Source organism: Rhamphochromis longiceps, linkage group LG9, assembly GCF_057381845.1.
Source record: "Rhamphochromis longiceps isolate RC_006_pf linkage group LG9, R_longiceps_female_GT1.1, whole genome shotgun sequence".
Classification (NCBI taxonomy): domain Eukaryota; kingdom Metazoa; phylum Chordata; class Actinopteri; order Cichliformes; family Cichlidae; genus Rhamphochromis; species Rhamphochromis longiceps.
This window is the reverse complement of record NC_140565.1, coordinates 20,630,801-20,658,668: the sequence shown is the minus strand read 5'-3', so window position 1 is coordinate 20,658,668 and position 27,868 is coordinate 20,630,801. Positions and strand designations below refer to the sequence as shown.

Sequence of the window (27,868 nt, the reverse complement as noted above, 5' to 3'; positions counted from 1 at the left end):
CACTGTTCTTTTTATTATTGTACCATGCCCTATAAGGACTGACCTTCACAGTGGTATTAGTCTGCGCTGATATTATATATATATATATATATATATATATATATATATATATATATATATATATATATATATATATATATATATATATATATGCCAGAAAGCTTCTGCAGACAAGAAGGATGGGTCAGATTTCCAGTGGGCACCAAGGACATTTAGGCACTTTTACATGAGTTAAAACACAAACTGACAGGTGGTTCAGGGTGAAAAATGATCAGTGGGCGATTGTTTGTCAGCGGCTGCAGTTACACAGGACAGGCCATTAACTTCCTGCTGCTCGCTGCTTTTTTAAATGAACTCTAACAAGGCTTTGTAATAAAGTCGACTACATGGCTCTGTTTTGAATTTTTTTTAATTCTGGAAATGTAAACCACGTGGCCTTTATTTGTCTCCAAAACGGCTGTTGTGCTAAACCTCCCTCACAGGACTTTAACTGAATTTTCTCCGGTTTTTTTTTTTTCTTCCTTCTTTGCAAGCTGGAATGTGTACATGAATGGGAAAAATGGCACCCTCGTGTTGTTTCTTCCAGATCCCACTTATTTGGTGCGCGCTGTAGGGGCTCGTGCAGTACTGATTCCTCTTATCTTAAAATGTCATGTAGACAGAGAGAGGATGGGGGGGACGCATTGGATGAGAGCAGAGAGATATAAGGCAAAAAGCTCCTGGTATTCTTTATCTGCATAGAGTTTCTTTTTTCTTTTTGGTATTTCTTATGTCGCAGGGTTATAAAGTGGCCCATAAAGATAATGGCGCAATGGTTTACACATGTTTTTAAGCACCCAGGTTGGCCTAATGCCCCACAGGTCTTTCATTTAGTTGTTTTATGAGGCCAGCATCTGGCTATTTTTATTCCAATATCACTTCCAGCAAAGCACGACCCAGACTGCGAGACTGTGTCAGGGTCATACTGATGAGGGAGGGGATTCTAACTCACAACGCAGATATACAAAAACTTCTATCATAGCACTGACACGCAATCATTTTATCCTCAGATTAAAACATGTTCCGCGCCCCCCTCTCGTAATAATTAGCCACGGCGTCACTAAGCACACCTGATGTAGCCACAACAACTCCGGTGTGGCCGCAGAAAGCTCACCGTAGAAAGCCTCATAGCCACCGAGAGCCGGTGGGGGGTAAATGAAGTGAGCGAGCGAGATTGGAGCTTCATCTGTGAGCTCTCAACATCCACATTCGCCCGTGCGCAATGTCACCGAGCGCTTCCCCGGCTCCTCCCGCTCGCCTCGCAGGGCTGGACGCAACGACCGGGCAACTTTTAACTCAGCACGGATGATGCTTTTCCTCGATGGCATCCGATGAATTCTTCACTGCGAAACACTAACAGGTATGTAAGCGTGTGTGCGTACTTTTTGTTTGGGGTTTTTAAAAGAAAAAGCAGTAATGTATTATTAATTGAAATGTTTTATGTGTTGTCTCTCCAGCTAAATCCTCATCCGCTGCTCGTTTAACAGTTTGATTGCGCATTTACTTGGATAACTGATCATGTGGCACAATCATTTTTGTCCCTAATTGGGCCATTCATGTGTGTGACTGGACCACAACTGACCTCAACCTTTGCAGAAAGCTGATTTCGACGCACGATAGGGCGCTGCAATTATGGGCTTTAACTGAATTCTGCGATAAATGTTTGACGATCGAGTAATAAGATGAACTTGGCAGGTATTTGTAATAAATTCCAGCTACCAAAATGAATTTATTACGCACAGCTAGACTGGGGGGGATCCTTGACAGGGTGTCAGCCAAGTCTGCTGTGGCAGCAGCCCACCCCTTAGTCTATGCGCAGTTTACGGTATTATTGGGTTAACATAACTGTCTTTACGAAAAAGCATAAAGTTAAACACCGTCACGATCCCCGCCACTGTGCAGGCTTCACTGTGACTTCAGAGCATGTCCGCTGAGTCAGATGCGATGCCACCATGCATGTGCATTGAAGGGTCTGTTAGATGCCTACTTCACAGGCACTTATGAGAGGTCAGACCCCTGGATAGGAGCAGTGAGAGGCCGGAATAAGCGGTTAACATTAAAGCGAGGTCGTAAAACAAAAGTGTGCACAGGGCAATCAGGTCCAATTAGCACTTGTTACAAGTATAAACAAACCCTTCAGCAGAGCAATATGCGACCTTGTGCTCCTGTTCAGACTGAACACACACTGTGTGTGTGTGTGTGTGTGTGTGTGTGTGTGTGTGTGTGTGTGTGTGTGTGTGTGTGTGTGTGTGTGTGTACAGATGTGGTTTTCCTCAAATATTTTTTGATTGGCATCCCTGCAACCTGCCACACCTCATTCTGTGATAAATCCACTGCTGCACTCCCCTGAGGAGACTTCAAGGTGATCGGTATTGGTGCCTGGCTTTCCCCTGCTTCTTCAGGTTCTCCTGTGGACAATAATACGATACAGGAGCTATTGAAGAGCTTGGTAGCATTATAGACTGAGAAAATCTTTAAAAGCCTCCTGAGCCAGTTCTAAAAAGGATCTGATTTTCTCTGTGTCTTTCTCCCTCTTTCTGTCACTGAAAGAATGGGGGAAGCTGGATTAGATGGATCAGTATGTTTACCATCTAGACACAGGTGTGAGTATTACCACAGTGGGCTGATATCTGGACTTGGGCCAGATAGGGAGGTTTGATGATAAATGAGAAGAAGGGCTGAGTGCAAGGAGCACGGAGCCAAGCAGACCTCTCAGGGTGGCAGCACAGACTTATTACCCCTCCCTGATGAACTAACCTTCCAGACACTGCTTAAGGCTTCTCTTCCAGGCCCTAATTAAAGCTACCATCTCTGTTTTATAGCTCCTGTTTTTATCAGTTGTTTTAGATGCCATTTACAGGAACGATCGCAGTGCTTTTGAAAGGCTGACTGGAACAATCATAAATGCATTGCACAGTCGAAGCATACATTGTCTGCTGAGTCTTTATGGAGATGATTGTCTCTATAGGAGCCATGGAGCCGTATCGTGAAGAGGCGTCAATACGCTCCCCCATTTTTTATTCAGCAGGAGAAATGAAACTCTCGTGCCAGCAAAAAGCAGCGATGCTCTGCAAAGAGAGTGTTACTGCTGGGATTTATCTCCTTACGTTTCATTTATCAGTGCATCTGACTTGTGTTGGGAGTCAGCATCTGTTTTCCAGCAGGCCTTTCTATGGGTAAATTCACCTAATGACTAAAGTGTGGGAATCCAAAAGGAAACAGAAGGTTGTGTGTTTATTCCAATACTCTTTTCTTTGGGCAGGTCTGCCAAACATCTCACCTCCCATGTCACTGGGACGTCTCAATGGCGATGTTTAGCAGCTCGGAGCGGCTCTGGAATGAGTCAGAGCGCCTCAGATGGGATGAGAGGAATGAGACCTTGGAGGCACCATGGCAGGATGAAGGGGAGCGCAATTACTATGCCATGCTGTACTCCCTGCTTATCCTAGCCATCGTGTTTGGGAACGTGTTGGTGTGTCTGGCCGTGCTGAGGGAACGTTCCCTCCAGACAACCACCAACTACCTGGTGGTGAGCCTGGCTGTGTCTGACCTGCTCGTGGCCTCTCTGGTCATGCCCTGGGCTGTCTACCTGGAGGTGAGTGTCTGCATTTACATCCTTCAGTATCTCACGCATGTTCTTTTCAATAGCGTTTTAAAAATGTATTGTAATTACATCCATATAGAAGGATTTTCTTTACATATTTTGGAGGTTGAATGGTCATATTTTGCACTGTTTGGCAGAGGTTTCATTCCTGCTGCTAATGTTTAGAGTAGCAGAAGCTGAATCAAACTTTTATCCATGCTGAGGTGGGATCTGACAGAAATGGAACTCATTTGCGTTGGTCTGTTTTTCCCTTTGAATTTTCTTGTGATGTACTACACCGCTTCCAGCTCTCCGCTTATTCTTCTCCACCATGCCCGCACTTCAACTCTTTAACCTGAATTCCAGAGAACATCACAGAGTTGCAGGGGGCAAAATGAGACAAGAAGATTTCAGGTCATTTTGTGCCCAGTGTTCTCACTCAGTTGCCCCATAATATTACAACAGGTCTTTGCACTGATGATCTTACCCTGCTGGACAAATTCTGATGCAACGTGTTCTTGCCAGCCTGCAGGGCCTTCCACAGAAATACACTGTTTGGTCTTTGAGATACTCCTCAACATGTGGCTGGGATTGGTTTGAAACAGAAGTTGATATTTGCTTTCAGCGCCAGTTTGAGCTGAAATCTCATGGATGCACATGCAGATACCCACAGCAGGACTTCCAAAGAGCAATTTAATTTTCTTCTTATTAGAAAAGCTTTAGAAGAATCGGACCTTAAAGGAAATTACAGCCAAACAGAAACCAGCTAAAGTGTTAAGGTCAAACGTTTTGCCCCTTCTAATTACACCTTGGTAGTTCATTTTTATTTATCCATGTACATTTTCTAACTATTTCAACCATTCATTTTAAGCAAGTGTTTCACTCAGCTATCACTGTTTCATCATTTCTTTTCACTTGCTAACAAACTAGTTCCCATTCCTATTGGGATTACACCATTTTTAATCCTAATTGCATGTTTGCCTGCTTATGGATGTTTGTTTTTATTAATTGTTGATAATTAGTACCCTGCAATATTCCCACTAACAGCTGCAGAAGTGCCGCCTAACAGCAAATAAATCATGGAGAGCCCTGAAGCAGGGGGGAAGCAAGACATGATTAGAAATATGGAGGATGTAGACGGGATAAAATACCGTTATTTAGGAGTGAATGAGTTGAGATTATGAAGAGAACAGAGGAAAGTTGTGTGGAAGACAAAATAAAAAAGCTAAACTCAAAGAGGGAAAGGATGAGGGTCATTTGAGCTTATTACATGGTGACAGCTGTGTGGGTGATCCAAAGACAGTAATGATGATGAAAGTATTTTAGATAGTGATTCAGTATTTATGTAGATTATGCATAATTGCTTAAGGATATATTGAATATTAAATAAGGGCGTCATCTGCTCTGTAATTGGCTGAGCCGCAGATGATAAAGAGGCTTCTGCAAACTTGTGAATTTCATTCTTATCCAACCTTCGCAGCAAAAAGCTTTTTATAGTTTCTGTTCACTTTTATTTACTACTTGAAGATTACTCACTAGTGTAACATAGTTTTTCTGGTAATTATCGCTTTCCTTCGTGTTACTTGCTGTTCACCAGCTCCATTAAGTATGCAGGTGCACATGACCATCAGACAACCACACTTCACTAAGGTCACTGAACGCTGCAAATTTACTTCAGGCAGGCTCATAGGTGTGTATAGAACAACCTCCTTGAAGCTCGCAGAGAAAGAGAGTGTTCCTGCAGGACAGGTGTTTGCCAACATGAGTCCTGAAGTCCGGTTGTGTTTAATAAGCAGCCAACCTTTCGTGCAAGAATTTTGCACAGTGTCAGCAGAAAGTGCTTTTTCTCCTGCAGTGCAGAAGATTCAACAGCAGACCGACCCAAAAAAAAGTAATTACACACCCAGTGAGCAGAAGTTGACAAATTAAAGATGATTACATCCTCTGAAAGGTAAATTTAGGGCGCCATAAACCTCGACAGGGTTCAGTCATGGGTTTAACTTCCTAGCGAGCAGCTATGTTGTAAAAGCATGTGCTACTTTTTTTAAAATTTGGAGTTGGATCTCCTCATTTCAGATTCAAAGGGAAGTTTATTAAACACTGTAAAAACTGGTTATTAAAAGATAATATGACACAAAAGTCCAATATTCATTATTTTAGAGTAAATTTAAAAGAATATTGTTTTAAAAAAAGGCTGGGGAGAAACTTATTCAGCATCAGAGGTAAAGACTTTCAGCTCCCAAGACTAAGCACCATCACCCTGGGAGCTGTAATCTGAAGGTCTGCGGATTAACCTGATGTAGAGGGATGCTGGTGAGCTTCAGCAGGTGTGTTCTTACGAGAAAAGTCAGTGAGCGTCGCTCTTCCTGTCCTTAGCGGGAGCCAATCATGTGCCCTTGAGCAAGTCATATTATCCTTGAATGGAGCAGCTGATCTATGACTTGTACTTGAGCAAAGTGGTTGCAATGGCAGTAATGAATGAGCGCTCACGTCTAGCACTTCATCCTAAACAATGTCGCTCAGCCTCCAAAAATATGCAACATGACTGTATAGAAACGGCTCCATTTATAAAGTGGAGGCTATATTCTCTTTTTAGGGTAGTCAGGTGTTAAATGAGCCGGTTCATATATAGCACTTTTATACTCGAGCACTTGGAGCGCTTTGTACGACTTGCCTCATTCACACGAGCACTTTTTATACACCTTTATATCTAACATTGACACGCCAATGAATGCATCGGAGCAACTTTGGCATGCAGATTAGCAGTCAGGAATTGAACTACCAACGTCTGATCTAGTCTTATAATTAGCTTGTGCATTCTCAGTAAAAAACATACAGTACTTTACGAGTCAAATCTGTTAGGGTACCTGGGTTGTTGACCCAGTGTTTTGAGTTTTTTATTATTATTGAACTTTGATTTTGTCATTATTTATATTTCTAGTATTTTGGTTTCTATGTTAGCATTCTTAGTCTCCTGGTTTCTGTCTCTGCTTCATGGTTCCTCTGTCTCCCCTGTCACCTGTATCCCCTTGTTGGGGCTCTGTGTTATGTTTCCTGTTTTACTTTGAAAGTCCGTGTCAGTGTTTCTAGTTTTGTTTTCCTTGTCTCTTGAGGTCTGATTTGTCCCAGCTCTGTTTCCCTCCCATCTCCCATTCCCTAATTGCACCCTCTGTGTATTTAAGTCCTGTGTTTTCCTCGGTCTCTGTCGTGATCTCCATCATCTCTTACTGTGTGTTCTGTCTGTCAGCCTGCATACCTTGTTTAGTTTATTTTTATTTTCAGTTCAGTTATTTTTTGCCATCCTGCAGTAATGCTGTGTTTGAGTTCACCTTTTTGCCTCCATGAGTCTGCACTTTGGGTCCACCATTACTGCCTGCCGCACACAGACATGACAACATCATCCCTGGATCGATGACTTGTAATCGATGACACCTGTTCAGCTGCTCATTAGTACAAATATGTAATCAGCCAATCACATGTATTACTTTCAAAGCATTTAGGTACGTAGACATGGTCAAGACGACCTGCTGAAGTTTGAGCATTAGAATGTGGAAGAAAAGTAATTTAAGTAACTTTGAATGTGGCATAGTTGTTGGTTCGTGTCTCAGAAACTGCTCATCTGCTGGGATCTTCACACACGACCATCCCTGAGGTTTACCAACCTTGAAGCAGATGAACTACAGCAGCAGAAGACCACACCAGGTGAAAGTGAAGCTACAATTCACGTGGGATCAATAGGCGAGATAATAGTTGACTGGAAAAACATAACATTGGCTGGCCTGATGAATCTCAGTTTCTGCTGCAACATTTCAGATGGGAGGATCAGAATCTGTCTTAAACAACATGAAGACATGGATCCATCCTGTCTTGTATCAACCGTTCAGGGTGCTGCTGGTGTATATTTGGTGGATATTTTCTCGGCATACTTTGGACCACTCTGTGCCAATTCAGCATAACTTCATTACCACAGCCTACCTGAGTATTGTTGCTGAGCATGTTCATGCCATTATGACCACAGTGTACCCATCTTCTGATGGCAGCATTAAGCAGCATAACATATTATTACACAAAGCTCAGATCATCACAAACTGGTTTCTCGAACATGACCATGACTTCACTGTCTTCAACTGGCCTCCACAGTCACCAGGTCTCAATCCAATAAAAGAGCTTTAGTATGTGGTGGAACAGGAGATTCATATCAAGCTCACGGTCAATAGTTCAAAACATGATTTCTACTTCTCCCTGGGTGGTGGCTTTATTTGCCTGACTTTTTGTATTGGTCTCACACACTTATTAAAATAATTTAGAGTCCTCTTCCATTATGTTGCAGTGCTGTTTACATGCATGAACATAATGTGTGTAGAGCCCTTATTTATTGGAAATGTATTTAATTGGGGCCACAAAGATTTAAAGCATGATCTAAGATAAGATAAGATAAGATAGAACTTTATTAATCCCTCGGGTGGGTTCCTCTGGGAAATTCGATTTCCAAAAAAGCACAGCACCGACATCTAGGTTCTTTATTTCTTTAAACATCTAGTTCTTGGTTAGTGTTTGGGCTTAAAATCAAGATGAGAGAGGTGCCACAGCAATTTGCTTGAATAGATGCAGGCATTCATGACTCAGTATGATGAGGCCCAATTCCTTCCATTTTACTGAAAGCATAAAGATTTTCACTGTCAATGAAGCTGGTACATAAAACACTGCATTGCAATGTTGTATTTCAAGCAACAACTGTGGAAAACACTGACTTCCAGGAAACGGTGTCTCATGTGAGCACACTAAATACTTACAAATTGAAGAGAAACAGTATGTAGTTTCAAACTGGTACACAACGCAAAGCTGTTCTTCAATTTTTACACCTTTAGTTTGTGGAAGAATTTGTGTTGAAACTTTGTTATCTTAGTAGCAATCATAACCACAATGGCATCATTGTGCCGTCGTCATTAGATAATTATCTGAGACCTGCCAAAATTCCCCCCGAGCCTCCTGAGAGAAGACTTTATTCAACAGAAAGCAACTGATTTTTGTGTGTGAAGTTGGCAGAATCCCTTCTTTGGGATGAAATTTGGATTTCCACGTGTCGAAAAAGGTTATGACGATGTTAGGTTAAGCAGGTTAGGCATGTGAAATTTTTCTGAATTCGAACGTGTAACACCTCTGGTGTAGAAAAAAAATAGCAAAAAGAAGCTAATTTTACCTATTTACATACTTGTATGTGTATGTGCATATTCCCATGTGTGCCTGCTGCCTCTCTGTGTAGGTAGGCATATATTCACATGCTGGATTTGAGATTCAGTAGTGAGGCAATGCTGCTTGGATCCCATTTATCTCTGTCAGACAGTTATTACCAGGTATTATAGTGCCTAAATGAAAGCCTGTCGACTTGAGTAAGACTCTGCTGGGGAGGAAGAGGTGGGAGTACTGGTGTGTTAACTGGAGGCTTATGCCCTTTGTGAAAAAAAGTCTGACAAACACCTTCAGTGTAATTAAACCTTGCATTTAGATGGGCACCCTCCTTCGGCTTATTTCCATGCCACTCATCACAGCACTGGAATAACAGGACTTTTTGCACTTGAGTACTTCAGATTACCTCGCTACAAATCTGAAACACTATATCATAACATAAACACACATTAATAAACCAAAGTGATATCCCGGTAGTGTGTCAGGGTTAATATGTGACTCATGCTGGCAGCTCAGACTTGATTTTCTTTATGTAATTTGGGCCAAAGTGCCTCTTGTGTGCCCTTTTTTTCCCTTCTTCACGAAACCTTTTTGTCACCTGCGCTGCACTTCACACTTGACTGTGAAGAAGGGGAAGAAAAGGAGGGGGAAACGTGAGTGTCGTTAATCTGCCTGTCTGTCCTTTGCAGGTGGTCGGCGGAGCCTGGCTTTTCAGCCGCCTCTACTGTAACGTCTTTGTCACGCTGGATGTGATGATGTGCACCGCCAGTATTCTCAACCTGTGCGCTATCAGCATTGACAGGTGAGTGCGAGTGTGTGTGTGTGTGTGTGTGTGTGTGTGTCTTTATCTTTTTGCTGCAGTTACTATGTACACAGCAAATCCAGCATGTCCAAATTAACACTGTCGGATTTGATTTCAACACTATTAAAGTGTCTATATGGGTCCACACCAGAGAGTGTTAATTTAACTCTTTTTGGAGAGTTGGTACGTTAACTCTGATTTAGTGTTAAACACCAAATCTGTCTGGAGTTGATAATTTAACACTTGGTGTTAAGAGTTTATATATTAACTCTCAAAGAGTATTTTAGTTTAACTACGTAAGAGTTATCTTCTGATTCATTCTAAAAAGCGGGAATTTTACTGTTCTGAACTTCTAGACATTTCTTTTGGAAATAAACATTTACTAAAAAGATGCAATGGTTTTTGAAAAACATTTATTCTGAACTGTGCACCACAATTTCAAAACATTTTCTGAAAGATGTAACAGTGTACATGTTCTCACTTTCATTAGAATTTTGTTTATCAAAAGGTCTGACATGGTAAATGCAAATAACAGCATTCTCAACACTTATTTCTTCAATACAATATGCATGTCCTTCATTCATCCCTTTGTGGAACTTCAACGCACTTCTGCTCTCCCCCATATTCCATCTTCACAAGCATATCCTATGTGGAGATTGAATAAAAATTAGTTGACACTAATTAACGGCACAAATAATCCAGTAAACAATTGCAGCACAGTAAAAAAAAAAAGGAATCCTCTTTGAGCCATTACTTGTGTAAAGTATTTTCCCAAAAGACAAGGACACAGGCAACAGGTAATACTGAACTAAATGTAAAACCTCAACCTTTTTCATTTTTACCTAAACCGTGCGCACAAAACTCTGGAGGGATCTAAATGCTACCGTAGAACCCAGTCAGGATGCCTGCTACTGCTGTTTGCTCGTTTTTTTATTTTTTTTTTTATGGGCGATCGTTTTCAGGCTTCAAGTAGCACCATTATACCAACATTTCACATTCTAGACATTGTTTTAGGTGTATTTGACCAAAAGTTTGACTGAAAATTCACATGCAAGCTTTTTTTCAAGGCTGTGGTATTTGCCCGCAAACAATACCTTTCAGCTAGCTAAAACAGAATATTATGCTATCAGCGAGCAACATGGCTACTGCCTTCCACACAGCTTTGTCTCAACTCCAAAGAGCCACAGAAGTAAAAGCTAATAACAATTGAAACAATCTTTGAAAAAATGACTTACCAAGCATGGCAAACAACTCAAATATGTAGAGCAAAATGTTCTGAAACGGCTTCACTTCAGCTTCGATTGGAGCCGTGCTGGGGGCGGAGTCTGTGAATTTACTCTGTTGGTGTCATAGCCCCTGTAGGAGTTCAGAGTTAAGAGGTCAAGAGTTAATGTTTCCATTGTAACACCTCCAGATTTGAAATAGAAACACTCATTTTTAACACTCGATTTTAACTACTATCATTTTACACCTCAGAGTTACATTAAAAGAATGTGACTCTGCTTAGAGTAAAATTAACTCTACTTTTGCAAGGAGACTATTAACACCAAAAAATTTAACACTTTTGAATTTGCTGTGTATGACTACAGATGTTGCCATGACATCTCCAGTGTAAATGTCATCTCTGTTAGACTTTTTTTCCGTCACCTCGCCACGTAGACATTTCAAAGCTCGCTGAAGGATTAAAATATTTTCCCCATCTTGCTCGTATCTTCTTGATAGTTGTGTGTCTGTGTGTGCATCTCAGCGTGCAAGTTTCTCACAACGAGAGACAGTGAGAAAGTAACAGGAGTGAGCATGTGCATGCAGGCTAGGTGTTTTTAGGTTTTTGGCTAATTGCTGAGAAGATGTTTGTGCCATTGCACAGGAAAATGTCAAGCATGAGGACCTCGAACCTCTCCTGCAGCATCTGGTGTTTACATCATTATTTGCGTAGGTTTTGTTCTTGTATCAAAGTGAACATTTAATATCTCTAAAGGGTCTTTGAACTTGGAACCCCACAGGCATCAGGGGTTCAACTGCACAGGATGAATACACTGATGCATAAGAACTCTCGGGGGGATATATTTGCTCAGCCTGTATGGAGAAGGGAGTGTTTGCCTTTCTCTGCAGCGAATACGACTGCAGGGGAAAATGAGCGCTTTCATGAGTTTTCATGACAGTAAATGTTTTATAAGTCCCAGTTTCACTTTGTGTGACTCTGAGTTTTTGGTATTATTTCAAATACATTCATTTGCCGCAATAACAAACAAGGTTCTCCTGCAGTATTTGTTGTGGGGTTTTAACACATTGCTATTACTCTTGATTTGTTACTCATTATATTACTTTATATTGCATCATTGCCTAAGATACAGCTACAGCTAACTTAGAATTGCCAATAAATTAACATGGATGTATTCGGACCATGGAAGAAAGCTGCTAGAGAAAACTCACATGGGCACAGGATGAACATGCCAACTCCACAGAAAAAGACCCAACAAACGAGCAGATCTGAACCACTCTGCCAGATAAGGAGGAAACGTGAAACCAGAGTGGTGGCCACATATCAACAAGAATCTCTGTCCAAGCAAGAGCCGTCAAAGACCACATTTCCTCCAGAGCTGAGAACTCCCTCCACAAAGCGAGTCCCTGGACGAAGGATCTCTGGCTCCAGCTTAGATTTCCTCAAGAACATCAAAACGATATCTGCCAATTTTTGTTACATCAATATGATAAGCATTTGTGAGGATATAATGGGAAACGGCCCTACCTCACAGTGGTGAAGACTACTTCCAAAGAGTCCTCCTTTGGATCGACTCCAAAAGTGAATCACTTCTAAGTTGGGCCAGGGCCCAAAACGTCAATGCAAATCTGTTCAGAATTTTTTTTTTTTTGAGTAAATTGGACAAAATATAAACATTAAAAAAACCAATCCCACAACCCCCTTGGTGGAGGTTATAAAAAGTAAAATATAACATTCCTACACTTAATTTTAGTAGTGATATTTTTATAATGCCAGCGAGAAAATGCTCACAGTGTGGTGGGAGTTTCTTCTAGTCAAAAACCTACAGAGACATCTGCAGCTTCGATCACTTAGAGAGCTTATCGTGAGAGTTTGTCACTTGTTCACTATTCCAAAGACACTTGCTACTGGTTCTTGGTTTATTAACAATGAAATAATCAGATATAAATAACCAAACTTCCATAATGAAGCGTCGAGTGTAAAGAATAATAACAATGCAAATGCAAATAATGCAAATGCTCGAGGTAGATAGTAACGAATTCTATTGAACTGCAGGTGCAGTTGAAACTGCACTGAGCTAAACAAACACTAGTTAGACTTCAGAAATAACTCAAGTCCAAAAGCAAAAGAACAATGAAAACAGCACACGAAATAGAAAACAAGAATCTAAAAAAAACCTAAAACTCATAACCCTGAATCCAAAATCCAGAACAACAGCAAAAAATAAATAAATCTTGCTATGTCAATGCTGTGTTCATGAAATGTGTCTCCTGTCAGAAGTGGCCAAGAAATCATTATAAATGAATTAATAAACAACAAAACCAACAATGAGAATCCGGGTTTAATGAGGCAACATGGCACAACAGAAATGCCATGGAGCTCTGAGGCCAAAACAGGGCAGTGGCCCCAATTCCAGAGCATATAAACATGTTAATCTGGCAGCGATTGTATCCTGTAAAACTTTCCTGACATCATTTTTTTGTACGAATCCAACTGGTTAAATACTTTATGGGGCTGTCTTCACAATTAAATTAGCAAATTAGATATCCTGAAACCCTTCTTTTATTTGTTGGACTGCTTGATTCTTTTGGATGTTTCATAATTTGCACCTGAGCAATGAAGTCGTCCTGAACGCTGCTCTTCTTCCTGTTTAATACAGAAGTCAAAAGCACCTCTGCAGCATCAGATGTTTGTGTGCTTCTAAATTAATGCAAAGCCCCTGGGACATTGCGTGTCACTGAGATCATTTTTACCTTCGCAGCAGCGCCGTTAGTTTATCGCATTGATCTCTTTGAAAACAGAGGATTTGTCAGCTTTCAACGGCTCTTCAGAAGCAGCGTAAATACGCGATAACCCAAGTTCTACCGTGAAACTTCAAGGAGAATTGTCCCGGTGAAAGTACTTACAGTTTAAGTCGTGCTTTGAGTGGTGATTTTAAGAGTTGATGAAACTAAAGGTGTAACGTAAAGCAGCGCTTGATCAATAAAGGTTGCCTATAATTTTTTTTATCATTCAACTTTTTTCCTTTCTTTTCCTTAATTTTTTTTTAAATCTTTGCATTTATTCTAACCCAGCAGCGCCGTGGCAGGAGGTTAAAGGCAAAGGGAAGCAGCGTGGGAAGAATATTTTTAGTGGATGTCCGCGTTTGGCTCCGGGTTTCACTCTGCATTTTGCCCAGAGAAGAACAGGAGTAATTAGCCTGATGAGGATAAACAATCATGGCAGTTGTCTGGCTCTAAACAACATTACATCACATCTATTTTGGGTTGGGTTCCAGCATAATTGCAGCTTCTTCTAGGCTATTGCTGGACAGTTTTTCCGGGCTCATTATACACTCTTGGCATATAGTGTGCTGATTAACTCTTAAATCAAAGCCTCACTAGAGTTACTGCTGAATACCCATTTGTTTCTAAATAATAGTGCCTGGTACGCCTTCCCATTGTTGGTCTTTATACCATCCACTTTTTCTCTGCATTGCATTTCTTGGCATCCCCAAAGCCCAACATTCTTTTTCTCCCTCTAATTATTCCCTTTTGCAGGACCGCATCAGCACTTTTTCCTTCATTCAAATGTCACCACCTGTCCTCTGTACAAATACGTCTGCAAAGCAAACTCTAATCCTTGTCTGTGTCTGCAGGTATACGGCAGTAGTGATGCCCGTCTTGTACAACACCACTCATCGCTCCAGAAAAAGAGTGTTTGTCATGATTGCTACCGTGTGGGTCTTGGCCTTCGCGGTGTCCTGCCCCCTGTTGTTTGGATTCAACACCACAGGTCAGCTCAGCAACATTTCGACTTTGGCTTGTTTTCTGGTTAACGTTAATTACGTAATTTAGAATTAAAGTTTAGTGTTCTTAGCATTTAGGATGGCCGTGGCGAGTAACTCAAGTGCTGTAAACATTTCATGTGTCGTCTGAGTTTTGTCAAGTCTGTGAAAGTAACAGCAAATGATATTAATGGCATTAAGAGCTGAAGCATGTCGAATCTGAAGGATGTGGGCAGATCAGGGAAGCAGAGTCTAATGCAGTATTCCTGTCATGTTGTGAGGATGTAATCACAGAGAAAATGACCATTCATGTCACACATTTGCAGCGTTTTCACAGAGTTTGAGATTTTGTGCAATTTCTGACAGCTACAATATTTCCTGTTAAAAAATAAGTAAATTTATAAACCAACAAGTGGAAGATTCACTGCAATGCCACAACTGCTGCTGTTGGTTATTAATAAAACCCAGCGTTACAGCTTTTCTCATTTGGATGTTGTTACTTGCACAAGTAAGAGCGTTTACCATCAACAGATGGTGAATCTGCTCAGATGAACATTTTACAGGTGTAGAAGCCTGACTAAGGAGAAGAAGAGCGAGGGAGGATTGTAGTGTAGCAAGGAGATTACAACAGGAGGGAGGTGCAGAGGGTGGATGCAGTGTTGATGGTGGGTTTTCTCCTGTTACAGTGCAACGGGAGCATTAGGTGAGGTTGATAAGTATGCATGACCAAAAGACACAGCAGGATGTGCAGTGATTCCTGTACTGTGCACAGTAGGGCTATTTTTTATTTTGCATGTGTTTTTATACAGATACTTTTCTATGCTGTTCTGTATTTATTCTAACAGCGTTTTACTCTATTGTGGGATCAGTGCAGGAACAAAAATCCCCTCATTCTTGTCTGCAAGTAGAACATAAAATCTTGAACTCAGCATCTGAAGTATTCAGCTCATCCAAGTATCCACTTTCATACACAATCGTGGTCAGAAAACCTATAGTTTTATACTCGAGGCATTCACTGTCAGTGAAACCAGGTAGGACAGAGAGTCTTTTGCTTTTTAACACTACATCATTTTTGATTTGGGTTGCTTATTGCTTGTTTACAAATGTGTTGTAGCGTGGCATTACATCTGCTACAGCCCTGCCTCTGAAATAGACAAGCTTATATTGAGCAAACAAAGAGAGCATTCACACAATGAATTTCAGAGCATAAAACAGCTATCCGCTCAAGGAACATGGAGCCAAACACTGTCATGAGGCCAAAAATGGCTCCACTGTTATGTCCTTTGGAGTGAATGATGATTATAGTTCAAAATGCTTTCCCCTGAGAAGATGCAGAGATGGCACGTTAGCAAGTTTGTTGGCTTGTCCAGAATAAATTGTGGACTTTTTCCTGATATTTGCAAAAGTGGTTCTGTTTACCTTTGTGCACTCAACACTGGATTTTCACATAGAGCCTTCTTTATTGTCAAAACTTTAAATCATCAGCCCCCAAATTTCTATCTGCCTGTTGGATAGACAGTTGTTTTTATGCTGAGCCTTATTTGTCACTCATGTGCTTGTGTGCATTTCTGTCTGCCCCTGATTAGGTCATAGATGCCTTTAAATTTCATATTTTTACTTCTTCCAGTTAAAATTACACTTACAATAAATTGCCGCTTGCTATTTTCCTCATTTTAAAATGTTGCTATTAAAGCATTAATTAGACATGTTCTAAATTACTATAAGCACTCATTAACCCCGATCATGCCTGGGTGCTCACTGACACACTCACTTGCTTCTTCATTAGTTACACATTGCTAGTACTGGGTTGGTTCCTCCTTCTGCCTTCAGAAGTGCTTTAAGTCATCATGGCACAGATTCAGATTCGGCATCACATCCATGATGTCAAACTCCTGTTCGAGCAAATCCCAAAGGTGCTCTACTGGAGAGATTGAGATCTGGTGAATGTGGAGTACATATGAATCGATATTTGGTAAAATAAATAAATAAATAAAAATGGGACAAGAATATTACACCACCATTGTTTGGATGCTTTCAGGTGGTTGAAACTCATCAGAGCAGGCAACATTTTTCAAATCTTCTGCTGTTCAATTTTGGTGACCCGATGTGAATTGTCGTCTCAAGGCGCTTTATATTGTGTGGTAGACCCTACAACAATACAACAGAGAAAACCCTAACAATCATATGACCCCCTGTGAGTAAGTGCTTTGGCAACAGAGGGAAGGAAAAACTCCCTTTTAACAGGATGACACCTCCAGCACAGCAGGTTCAGGGAGGGGCGGCCATCTGCCGCAGTTATATGAGCAATTATTTGAGTTACTGTTGCCTTGCTATCAACTCAAAGCAGTCTGGCCATTCTCCTCTGACCTCTGGGATAAACAAGGCATTTTCACCCTGAGAACTGCAGCTCACTGATATTTTCTCTTTTTCGGCCCATTCTCAGGAAACCCTAGAGATGGTAGTACACTAGCACAGCAGATCAGCACTTTCTGCAATACCACGCCACAATCAAAGTCACTGAAATCACTTTCTTATTTCAACACTTTCTTCTCTACTTCAAAGATTGCACTTGATTGATTGAATCATTTATGTCCATTAAACCTCCTCTTAATACACTGTTTCATTGGAGGCCTTTTTTGTATCTTTGGTAAGTGGCTGTTTTATATATTTAATACTTGTTTATTTATCCCTGTCTTCTTTGCTTTTGATCCTTTTAGATTTTTGTATTGATTTATTCATGATCCGTGCTCCTTTTATGGTTGGTTTTTATTTTTGTTCTTTTGTTGTTTTTAATTATTGTAGGAAGTCCTTCAAAGAAAAAACTTTGCAACTTTGTTTGCTCTGTCACACATTTTTCTAGTTAACAAGAAAAGTAAAGCAAATATTTCTTTTGTCCTTTCAAAATATTGTTTGCATTGCAGTCTGATTGGATGAGGTTACGTCAAGTGGAAAACAGATGCTTGTTTATTGTTAAAAATCATTTGTGTTTTCCAACACTGAAGATGTGCTGTAAAGCCAAATCACATATAGTTTGAAGCTAAATAACGAAATATGAACAATGTCACCAGCAGCTATTTTAATTTCAATAGCCAGCAGCAACACAGATGCATGAGTGAACACACACAATTAAGACCATTAGTGAAACACAATGTAAAGCAAATCACAGACGTGCAAGCACTAAGTTTAGTCTACCTATAGCCAGAGTGAAACAACGGCTGTTTATTGCAGGAATCTGACCACTCAGGGGCGGAGACCGGGGTGGGGTGGGGGGGGGTCCTGTTAGGTCTGAAATCCTTCGTCTTTCTTTTGAAGTAATCGACTGACACGGATCAGCTCAAACAGACAAATCTGTTTTGTTCCCAAACAAAAAAGAAATAATCAGTACTCTGAGTCTAGCAGCTGAAGGTAGTTTGGAGAGTGGCACCAAATAGATTGTATCTATCCATCCTTCATCCCACTCTCTGTGTGACATGATTTTGGATGAGGAATTTGTCAGCCTTTATTATATGAAGTGGTCTCTTATCCTGAATTTATTGCTCAGTTCTTGTCAGATCAGTTATGTCTCTATCGTGCAGTGATCTCTGTTGGGGTATAGCATGTGTTCGATATATAGGCATTATATGAAAAGAGGACAAACGATCAAGGCTATTTTCAAGATTGACAGCATACTCTGGGGTCAGAGAGCCAGCTTTAAATGATGATGTTTGTCTCTTTTATTATCCTATAATTTTAAGGCTGTTTTCCATAATGATATTTTCCTTTTATTGCAGACGACCCTTTGGTGTGCTCCATCTCCAACCCTGACTTTGTGATCTACTCTTCTGTGGTGTCCTTCTATTTGCCGTTTATTGTCACTCTGCTGGTTTACATCCGCATCTACATCTTCCTCAGGATGAGGCGGAAGAGGATCACTTTTGGACAGGCCAGTGGGAAGGTGCAGCCAGGCTCCACCCCACCGTCTGTGGTGAGTCGGTTTCCATTATTAGTTTTTTTAGTGGTGCACGGTATAGTAAAAGATGCTTTATGAGATAGTTAGTTTAACAATAATTATCTATTGATTCTAAAAATCTATTTAGAGGAGCAGCTTTGGGGGTCATCATGAAGAAGTTTTTGACCTTGTCATAAAAAGCCACAAAATCTTCCAAACATTTATGAATAACAATAAGATTCACTTGATTACTTACACTGAGATTGCCTTGACTCTTTTATAATGAGCTCATGATGTTTAGAACTGTAGATGTGCTGTTATAATGATTTAATAATCATCTGACCAGGGTGTGATTTGCCAATGGGGTTGTGAGGGATTCCGCTTCTCTGGTCTACGTGTTCCTGCTTCCACAAAATCATTTAATTATTCTATAAATGTCACATTAAAGAACAGATATTCTGACAGACGTCAGAGTATAAAGGGGCCACGGTGGTGCCCGAATTATTTTTGCTGAGGGCAAAATAAACACATCATCCTTTCTTTTTATTTTTCTTTCATATATCAAACCTAAGATGTCAAAAATAATAACTGGGCAGCTAGACCAGTTATTATACTATTATAACACCTTTCACATTCACTGTGCTCCATTTCTGAAAAACTGTTATTTAGCTCCTGATTTATTGTAAGTGTATTTTCCTCACAGCAAATTCATCTTTCTCAGATTCTGTCTCACTCACTTATTTGCATTCACCAATTTTATGCACTGATAATGAATTACAACTCACCTTTATTTTGGACCCTTTTACAATTAGATAGATTCCCGGTGTGCACAGGGGGGGAAAAAACTCTATTAGACTCTAATAATTGTTTAATTTTAGAGTACAAAATGTAGACAAAGTGATCAACAAGAAAACCGCTGCCAGAAATACTGTAAAAGTGCCCGGGAAAAGGTGTCTTCTTCTGATATGCTGAATATTATATTATGATATGCTGAATATATTAAAAAAATCTGAATGAAAAAGTAAATAAACAAAAACAAAAAAAATGCATAATTATTTGTTGACAGTCAGAAAAAAGGTTTTCACTGGACTCCCTGAAGTGCTGTAAAAATCCAAGTACTTCAATGATTCAGTAGTTTGTGAAACCACCTTTAGTAGCAATAACTTGAGGTGTTGCTTTTCTCTATGACTGTCACGGAGGTGGAACGGACTCAGGCGCAGACTGAGAAAGCACGGTTCAACAATACTTTATTAATCACACTGGTGCGCTATGTACACTGGGGAAACACACTTCTTCGCACTTGCTCCGCTCCTTGTCCAAACAATCTCCACACAAGCTGCCCACTCACACTCACGGGGTCCAGGGGTCACAAAAGGGCTGATCCAGGTAAACCTATTAACACAGACGAGGGTAAGTCGAAGGCAAGCACGGGAACAACAGAATCGCAATGAAGCCAGGCAATACTAACGAGAGTTACTCAATATTCCAGCAACGAGTAGCTCAGAGCCCCTGACCTAAGAAGAGCTGCAAATCACCGGAGATCAGCTGCAGGTGCGTGGGCCAAGGGCGAGAGCCCAATCAGAGCTCCGCCCACGCAGACAGGTAGGAGAGAGAGAGAGAGAGCAAGGCGAGGGAAGCAGAGAGAGTAAAACAACAAACACTTGTGGCCACACTGGGCTGGCCGGGGAGGCACAGGGACCATGACAATGCTTTTATCAGTCTCTTGTGTCATTGTCAAGGAGTTTTGGCCCATTCTGCCTTACGATGTTGCTCCACTTCATTTCCAGACATTCATTTCTTTACAGCTCTCTTAAGGTCCCACCACTGCATTTCAATCAGGTTGAGGTCTGGATTTTGACTCTGCAATTACAACACTTTGATTCTTCTTTTTCAGCCACTCTGTTGTGGGTTTGCTCCTGTGCTTGGGATCATTGTCCTGCTGCACAGCTGTTAGACAGATGCCCTCACATTTGACTCTAGAATACTTTGGTATACAGAGGAGCTCATAGATGACTCAATGATTGTAAGGTGCCCTGGTCTGTGTCTGCAAAACAAGACAAATCATCGTCCCGCCACCACCGTGCTTGACAGTTGGCGTATGGTGGTTTTTTTCACCAAATTTGGCACTTTGCATTATGACCCAACATCTCCAATTTGGCGTCATCTATCCAAAGGAGATCGCTCCAGATGTTTTGTGGTTTGTTTAGATGCAAATTTGCAAAGCTAAGCTCTGCCGCGTGTTCTTTTTGAAGACTTTTTCCTGGCAATTCTTCCAAACAACCCATACCGGTTTAGTCATTTTCTAATTGCACTGTGATGACCTTTAAGGTTTAATAAGCTAACTGAGGCCTATAGAGCCTGACATGTTGGTCTTGAGCTTGAATGGGAAATATGGTTGGATGTCCACTCCTAGGAAGATTGTAAGATCATGTTTTCACCACACCATCAGCTTATCACTACCCCTGCTTTTATAGAGGAACACTTTAATCAAGTGCATTTGATTAGCATCACCTGGCTGCTGCTTAATTTCTATAAAGACAGTGAGGGTCTATTTAGTTTTTCACAGGACTGCAAATAGACATCATTGTTGACACATGTGGACATTTCCATGTTTTGTTGCATAGCAAAACCAGCTGAGAATTAATAAGAAGTTAAAGTAACTTCAGTGAAAATGTTTTACTTTGATTAATGTGCGCTGATGGGGTCATGTGACCTTTATTCAAGTAAAATTGGATGGATGGATGGATGGATGGATCTGACAAACAAAGCAAGCTTAAGTTATATTTTAGTCCTCATAATAATAATGTCGGCACAAGGGTCACATTGTTCTTTAATCTCTATTATGAGACAATTTCTTTCTCTCAACAAGCTGTCAGTTTTTCAATCGTGTCCCAGTTACATCTATCATGCAGATGATGGATGTCAATAACCACAGGCAAGGATACATTAGGTCACGTTTAATACATCTGCACCCTATTATTAAAATATGGTCTATAAAAAGACAAGTCAACCCAGTGACTTGAATAGCTTTGCCACACCTAGAAGCTTCCTGAGTATTCTGGCTGTGTTCATTGCACCCTTTGTTTCCCTTTGTTCCCTCCGTTTTTACACTAGATAACAGTGCAGTCCCATTTTGGAATCTCATCCAGGAGTGGAGGCCTCCAGCTGTAAGATGCCAGCTCTGCAGGGGTTCAGGTTGAGAGAACTACGGTGGAATGATGTTTTTAAACAAGATAATAGGACTCTTACTGAGTCAAGAGAATAAACGTTTCCTATGAAGGAGGAGTATGTCTTTTTTGTGTGTTTCAAAGGCACCTATCTCTATTTTCGCAGCAAGCTTTAATTGGACTGCACAGCGTTCGGCTCGGGAGGGAGTGACTGAAGGCACAACAGGCGTAAATCCTAATTCTTTTGATTTTTAGTCCGCGTCGGGGACGCTCAATGAGAATTGGTTGAATTTTAATGAAAGCATTCTGGAGATGAAAAGAGATGGATCAATGAGTTTGAAGTGAACAGCACAAATATGTTCCACTTGTGGACTGATGGGGTTGAGGTGACGGGGTTTTGTTCATTTCTCTGGAAACCATTTTCTCTGTTGAACTTTCCTCTGATCCCCGTAGGAGACCTGTCTGCAAGAAGAGACTCCAAAGGCGAAGCACGACTTGTCACCTATAAGGATTAAAGTGGTGGGTGTTATGTTAAACCAGATTTTATTTTTTTCTATTGCTCTACTTTTGTTTTTTAACTTATATATCACTGTTTAATGCTTAGGTAACTTATATTGACTGTGTTGGAGTTTTGTAATGTGGTTGCATGAATTTTAGCTTTTCATCTCGGTGTCTCTATGACGTATTCAGATAAATTCGATTTTTTTTCTCATTTGGCTGTGTGGTCGCAGCCTGGGGGGGTCACAGAAGGAGCCAGGAATTGTGATTGTGAAGCGTGGCTCAGCAAAGACTGCGTGAGATGCACTTGCAAAATTCAGCACCTGCAAAATTCACACAGCATTCAACGGCAGAGGATTCATATCAGCAACGAAATAAAAAAGCGCGATGGGCTGAGAATATCATGCAAATTCATGTTTGTGGTCTTACTGCAAATTGTACAGTGCTTAAAAACGTGTTATTGCTGGAGAGGGAAAATTGAGATTGAATTTGTCACAGGTTTGGAAAGTTAAAGTAATTGCTGGCACAAGAGATAAATGAAACAGCTCCTAAAATGTAGCAGGATTTCCTGGCGTGTGCTGAATGTCAACTATTGAACTTGGAGTCGGGCACACTTTTAGTCCATCTGAAGAGCCCTTCAGATATGTATTGACCATAACTTTACATTTTTCTGAGTCTTATTTGCCACTTTGTTGGCTTAGCAGAGCAGCCCAGCTCTCAGCTCCACATATTTTCCGCATGAGGTTAAGGAGGATAAGCTAAAGGCAATTTCTCAATAGATATTACGAGGGGTGAGGGGAAATAGAAGGTAGAGCAGTGAAGTGTGATGACTTAATTTAAACATTAAAACCGGAATAATGTTGTTTTCAATACTCTGGGGTGGCAACACAAGCTGAAAACACAAAATTGGCACATAGTCACCTTAGTCAAGACAGGTGAAGCAAACAAATAGATATTTAGGCATTCAGCAGGCACACGGAAACGTTTAAACTTGTATTTCAATTCAGTTTGATTTATATAGCACCAAATCCCAACAGCAGTCACCCCAAAGCACTGTATATTGTAAGATAAAGACCCTACAAGAGAAAGCCATTCAATAAATTAGAGCAATCACTTGGTGACAGTGGGAAGGAAAACTGCCTTTAAACAGGAAGAAATCTCTGGCCTATCCAGGCTCAGGGAGGGGCAGCCATCTGCTGCTTGGGGGTGTTTATTGTGGATCTTTAACCTCTGTTTTGGTTTTTACCCTCTACAGAGGAAAATGTCTTTTTTTAATCCTTTTTTAAACCAGGTAGTGAAACTTTTGTGATGAAAAATCTCCTTTACAACAGTGTCCTAGAATGAGATAAGAAGTATTAATATATATCTCAATGGCAGGACAAACCAGGCCCTCTTGCTGTCTGGCTACAGTGCTAACCACTGAGCCTTCATCCTGCCTAGCTGGTTTTGTTTCATCTGTCTCTGTTGCAAATAAATGGTTGAATATGTTCACCAGATGGAAACTTTGTCTGCCAGCTGATGCTCAGATACTAGTGGCTCTGTGGTGCAGTGGTTAGCACATTTGCCTTACATGTAAAATATCCCCAGCTTGATCCTGGGAGAAGACACAAACCCAGCATCAGGGTCATACTGCACTCTGGCAGCTGGTCCCAAGTACAGATAAATGGGAGGGTTGTGTCGGGGAGTGCATCTGGCATAAAATCTGTAGATCCATCTGCTGAGGTGACCGCTTGTTTTTATTCCATTTTATATGATTTTGGTTTGTCTCTGATCTCCTACATGCGTCTTTACTGGTCTTGAATGTACCGCAGCGTGCCCTCCTATCTGTGAACACACTATTAGGATGTCTGGTTATTTACTGTTACTATTCTGCTGTGGAATTGTTCAAATTGTTCAAAATTTAGGAATCGTTGTGGCCATAATAAGATAAATTAATTATTGTTTTATTTAGCAAAGTTTCCATCACACAATTAAATCCAAATTTGTAAAAAGCACAGAGTTAATAAATGTCTTTTCTCAATTCCCTGGTGCCAGTCACACAATAAAACATCACATAATCTAAAATACACCTTGCTAATATTGTCATGGACTCCTTTTTGCCTTTAAAGCTTCCTTAATTAATAGTGGAATAGACTCAATGAGGTGCTGAAAACACATCCATGAAACAAATGTCCAGTTTCACCAGGAACTGTTACACAAAGTAACTTTAATCACCCGCGATGCTCACTTTGAAGTTCAGCAGGTTTGTTTTGGCCATGTCTCCATCCTCTAAAGCAGTTGTAGTCATGTGACTGGCTGATTCAATATTTACATTAAGGAGCAGTTCAGCTGTTTCGGTGTCCCTGAAAAAGGGACCGGTGACAGTATGTAAACCCCTTGAAAAATCACATCAGTTTGTCTGTTGGAAGCATTGGTGTGGAAGCACTTGAAAAATTAATTTCAGGCTCGAAACTGTTGTCCTGATACGTCCAGCACACCAACCCAGCATTAAGCCTTTATTGATTTCAAGCTGTCAATAACTGTGTCGTGTCTCGTGTCAGCAGAGTGAAGAACCCTCGGGTCCTTCCAAGCCTAACCTGCTCTCAGGATGCCTGTGGGGCAAACGCCCAAAGACTGGGCCGGTGGAGAACTCAGTGCTGCCCCCGGTGGACATGCAGAACTACTGTAGCATCAGCCATGCCTCGTGTGGCCGCACCGAGATGGATGTAGAGGAGGAGCGGGGGGAACGGGACCCCGACGAGAACAGCCAGATCCAACGTCCTCCTGTCAGGATGAGCTGTGAGGTGAAAGATCTGTCCAACGGGCAGACGCACACATCACTGCGGCCGATGTCTCACATCAGCAATCCCCGATTCAGGAGCATGCACGCGAGGGAGAAAAAAGCCACTCAGATGCTGGCCATTGTGCTCGGTGAGTGGAGACTGAGATAAGCTGAGGAAATGAAAGTGTAAATGTCACAGTAACACACTCTATAACACAGGCAGCTTTTAGAGAGGCGATATATGACCGAGTTGCTTATTCTGCTTCGACTTCTTTCACATTTGTAGGATTAACTCTTCTGCCACATATACCCACGACAGTACCAACACGTTTTTTTCTCACTGTGTGCATTTCCTGCATATTTTTCTTATCTATACTACAATAAATCAAGCTGAAATGTCAGGCCTCGGGTTCACTGTGTCGGCCCAGACAACGCACACACTGTAGCTCCTGACACAGCTTTCACACGCTCCAATTATCAGCCAGGTTGCTTATTTAGGCCTGGTCCAGTTAGCTCTGACACAGCATAGATCTCACTGACAAAATGTAATCAGAGGTGCCCGATTACATTACACTGATGTCAGTGAAAGCCAGTGGCGCATGCACAGAAGACAATCCCAGCCTTGCTTTTTCATCCAAACTGACCACAACTTTACCGCAATGTCAAGACACCAATTATAGCGCTTGAATTTAATGATTGCTCAAGCTACAATGCAGCATTTACAGTCTTGTTTATACACAATAAAATGTATCCTGATGGCCGCTGATGGGTAAGACTTCAATATGACTACCGCACAAACCACAGGTTAAAACTGGTCTAATTGGCCCATTAAAAGTGTCCTCATAGGTCTGCTCACTAGCAACAGGGCAATAGTGGAAGATTTATCCATGTCTGTATTTATCTGCAGGTGGTAAACTATGTAGTTAGACACTGTAACATTTGAAGCTTACGTTAGAGCAGACAAAAGTAGGGCTTAATCCGTTCTTTATTTTATTTTATTCTTCTTTTTTTTTCAAAACTGTCAGAGAAACACTACTTTGTGTTCACACCAAACATGAAGGGACACTTTAATGCAGCTTAACTGCATAGAAAGTGCAAATGGACTGGGTTTTATATTCCACTTTTTCATTTAATGACAAATCAAAGCACTTTAGACTGCACGCCACATTTATGCAGCTCATATCTATGGCCAACATGCATATCTTTGGACTTTGGGAGGAAGCTGGAGTACCTGGAGGAAACCAACCGAGGCACATGGAGAATATGCAAACTCCACATAGAAAGGCCCCGGGTGATGAGGGCGTTAAAGCAAGGACCTTGTTGCTGCGAGGTAGTGGTGCTAACCGCCACCGTGCCCACCCATCTGTGCAAAGAGGGAAATAAATTTAAATTGTTATCGTAAATCTGCGTCACAAAGCGTAACCTCGCTTTGTGTTTGTTGTGAACAAACCATTACTGTTCCTGCAGATGCAGGTTTCAACCCAGTGTAGTTATTATAGGGTTGTTAAGAAGGCTTTGGTAGATAACATTTCATTTCATTCATTTCATTCATTTATTTGTTCATTTTCAGGCACAACAACTGTTTGAGGGAGGTTTTAGCCAGCATGTGCTGTGACCATGATTAACACGAATTCTGTTTTCTTTCTCTCCTTTTCTCTTCCTTTTTATTTTAAATGTTATTACTATACCCACCACTCTGTCCGGCGTACACCTTCAATTCCGTTTTGTCCTTTCTCCATACCTCTCTGCTGTCTGCCCGCTCCAGGGGTGTTTCTCATCTGCTGGCTGCCTTTCTTTGTGACTCACATTCTGAACACTCACTGCAGGACATGCTACGTGCCTCCTGAACTTTACAGTGCTTTCACCTGGCTCGGGTATGTCAACAGCGCCCTCAACCCTGTTATCTACACCACCTTCAACATCGAGTTCAGACGGGCCTTCATCAAGATCCTCAGCTGCTGAGGAAGGAGCCACGTCAGGAAATTTAAATGGAAATGAGGCTGCGCACCCGCGCTACAAGTCCGGCGCGGAGCATTTAGTAAACAGTGGCCAGAGAGGTGCATGCTTTGTGTGCTGCATAAGTTACACAGCGGCACCAAGGTGAAGCACAGAAATGGACAAACACTGCAGGGTACAATAAATGCAAATACAGATGGAAGTTTACTTTTCGGACTCCGACGAGGGCTAAAGCTTTCATTTCTCGACATGGCTGGGATTGTATTTGAACAGTATGACTCCTCAAATGACACTTAAACATGCATACAGTCTTATTTATAGCACAAGCTTTGGGCTTTCTTGTGGATGTGGGTTGTGCATTATGTGTACTGCTCATTGGCACGCTTCATCCATTCAGTACTTTCAGATTGATGGAAGTGTGAGAGACTGAAAAACTGACTGTAGAGCTGCAGGCCGCTTCGTTCAGAAGCCTGCTGCTAACGTAATGTGTTGACTAATTGATGGTACTCGTGTGCTCCGCTCACGCTCTTTCAATTCGATGTAGCTGTGAAGGCTCTGGGGTAAAAAAAAAAAAAAAAAGGATCCTTAAAGCTGAAAAATTGATCGCAAAGATGCAGGCCTCAGTTGTCTGGGGGCAAATGCCACCGCACTGTGTGGACTAACTCCTCTCAGCTCTCTGTCATCACGCCGGTCCTTGAAGATTGTCCTGGTCTGGAGACATTGTGCTCAGTGTGGATTCATCCATTCATTAGAAATGTGTGATGTTTTAATGTGATGCAGAGTGGAGACATTCAGTTTTTTTGTTTGTTTGTTTGTTTGTTTTTTAAAGCGACTGTCTATTTATCCGCAACCCTCCCTATGACTTCATCAGAGCTGCCTGCTTGGCTGCTCTGATTGGCTGCGCAACTGAATATTTACTGCATTATGTTGTCAATAAAATTAAAAAAAAATAGATGAAA

At 41.2% G+C, this 27,868-nt stretch overlaps 1 protein-coding gene and 1 long non-coding RNA gene across 5 annotated transcripts; one reads left to right on the top strand and one right to left on the bottom strand.

The window, feature by feature from the left end:
- Positions 1-78: 78 nt before the first annotated feature.
- On the top strand, positions 79-27,868 carry drd3 (dopamine receptor D3). Of its 4 annotated transcripts, none has more exons than XM_085418757.1 (8): positions 79-1,399; positions 3,302-3,634; positions 9,499-9,611; positions 14,471-14,607; positions 18,370-18,563; positions 22,148-22,213; positions 24,736-25,102; positions 26,780-27,868. In XM_085418757.1, exons 2-8 carry the CDS (start codon positions 3,344-3,346, stop codon positions 27,055-27,057), a joined length of 1,446 nt encoding a protein of 481 aa, XP_085274883.1. In that variant the 5' UTR covers positions 79-1,399; positions 3,302-3,343; the 3' UTR covers positions 27,058-27,868. The 4 variants fall into 4 exon arrangements, with proteins under 4 accessions (XP_085274883.1, XP_085274882.1, XP_085274885.1 ...); XM_085418756.1 differs by having other exon boundaries at positions 24,733-25,102; XM_085418759.1 differs by having other exon boundaries at positions 26,719-27,062.
- LOC146662241 (uncharacterized) lies at positions 10,008-11,406 on the bottom strand. Its single transcript, XR_014913330.1, has 2 exons — positions 10,847-11,406; positions 10,008-10,256 (listed from the first exon to the last, which is right to left on the bottom strand). It is a non-coding gene; the product is annotated as an uncharacterized LOC146662241 (long non-coding RNA).

Bases quoted from the DNA above. Each gene is read 5' to 3' on its own strand.
- drd3 (XM_085418756.1), top strand. From the start codon at position 3,344: ATGGCGATGTTTAGCAGCTCGGAGCGGCTCTGGAATGAGTCAGAGCGC. The intron at 22,214-24,732 runs GTGGGTGTTATG...GTCTCGTGTCAG, and splicing joins CACCTATAAGGATTAAAGTG to CAGAGTGAAGAACCCTCGGG. The intron at 25,103-26,779 runs GTGAGTGGAGAC...CACTCACTGCAG, and splicing joins GATGCTGGCCATTGTGCTCG to GACATGCTACGTGCCTCCTG.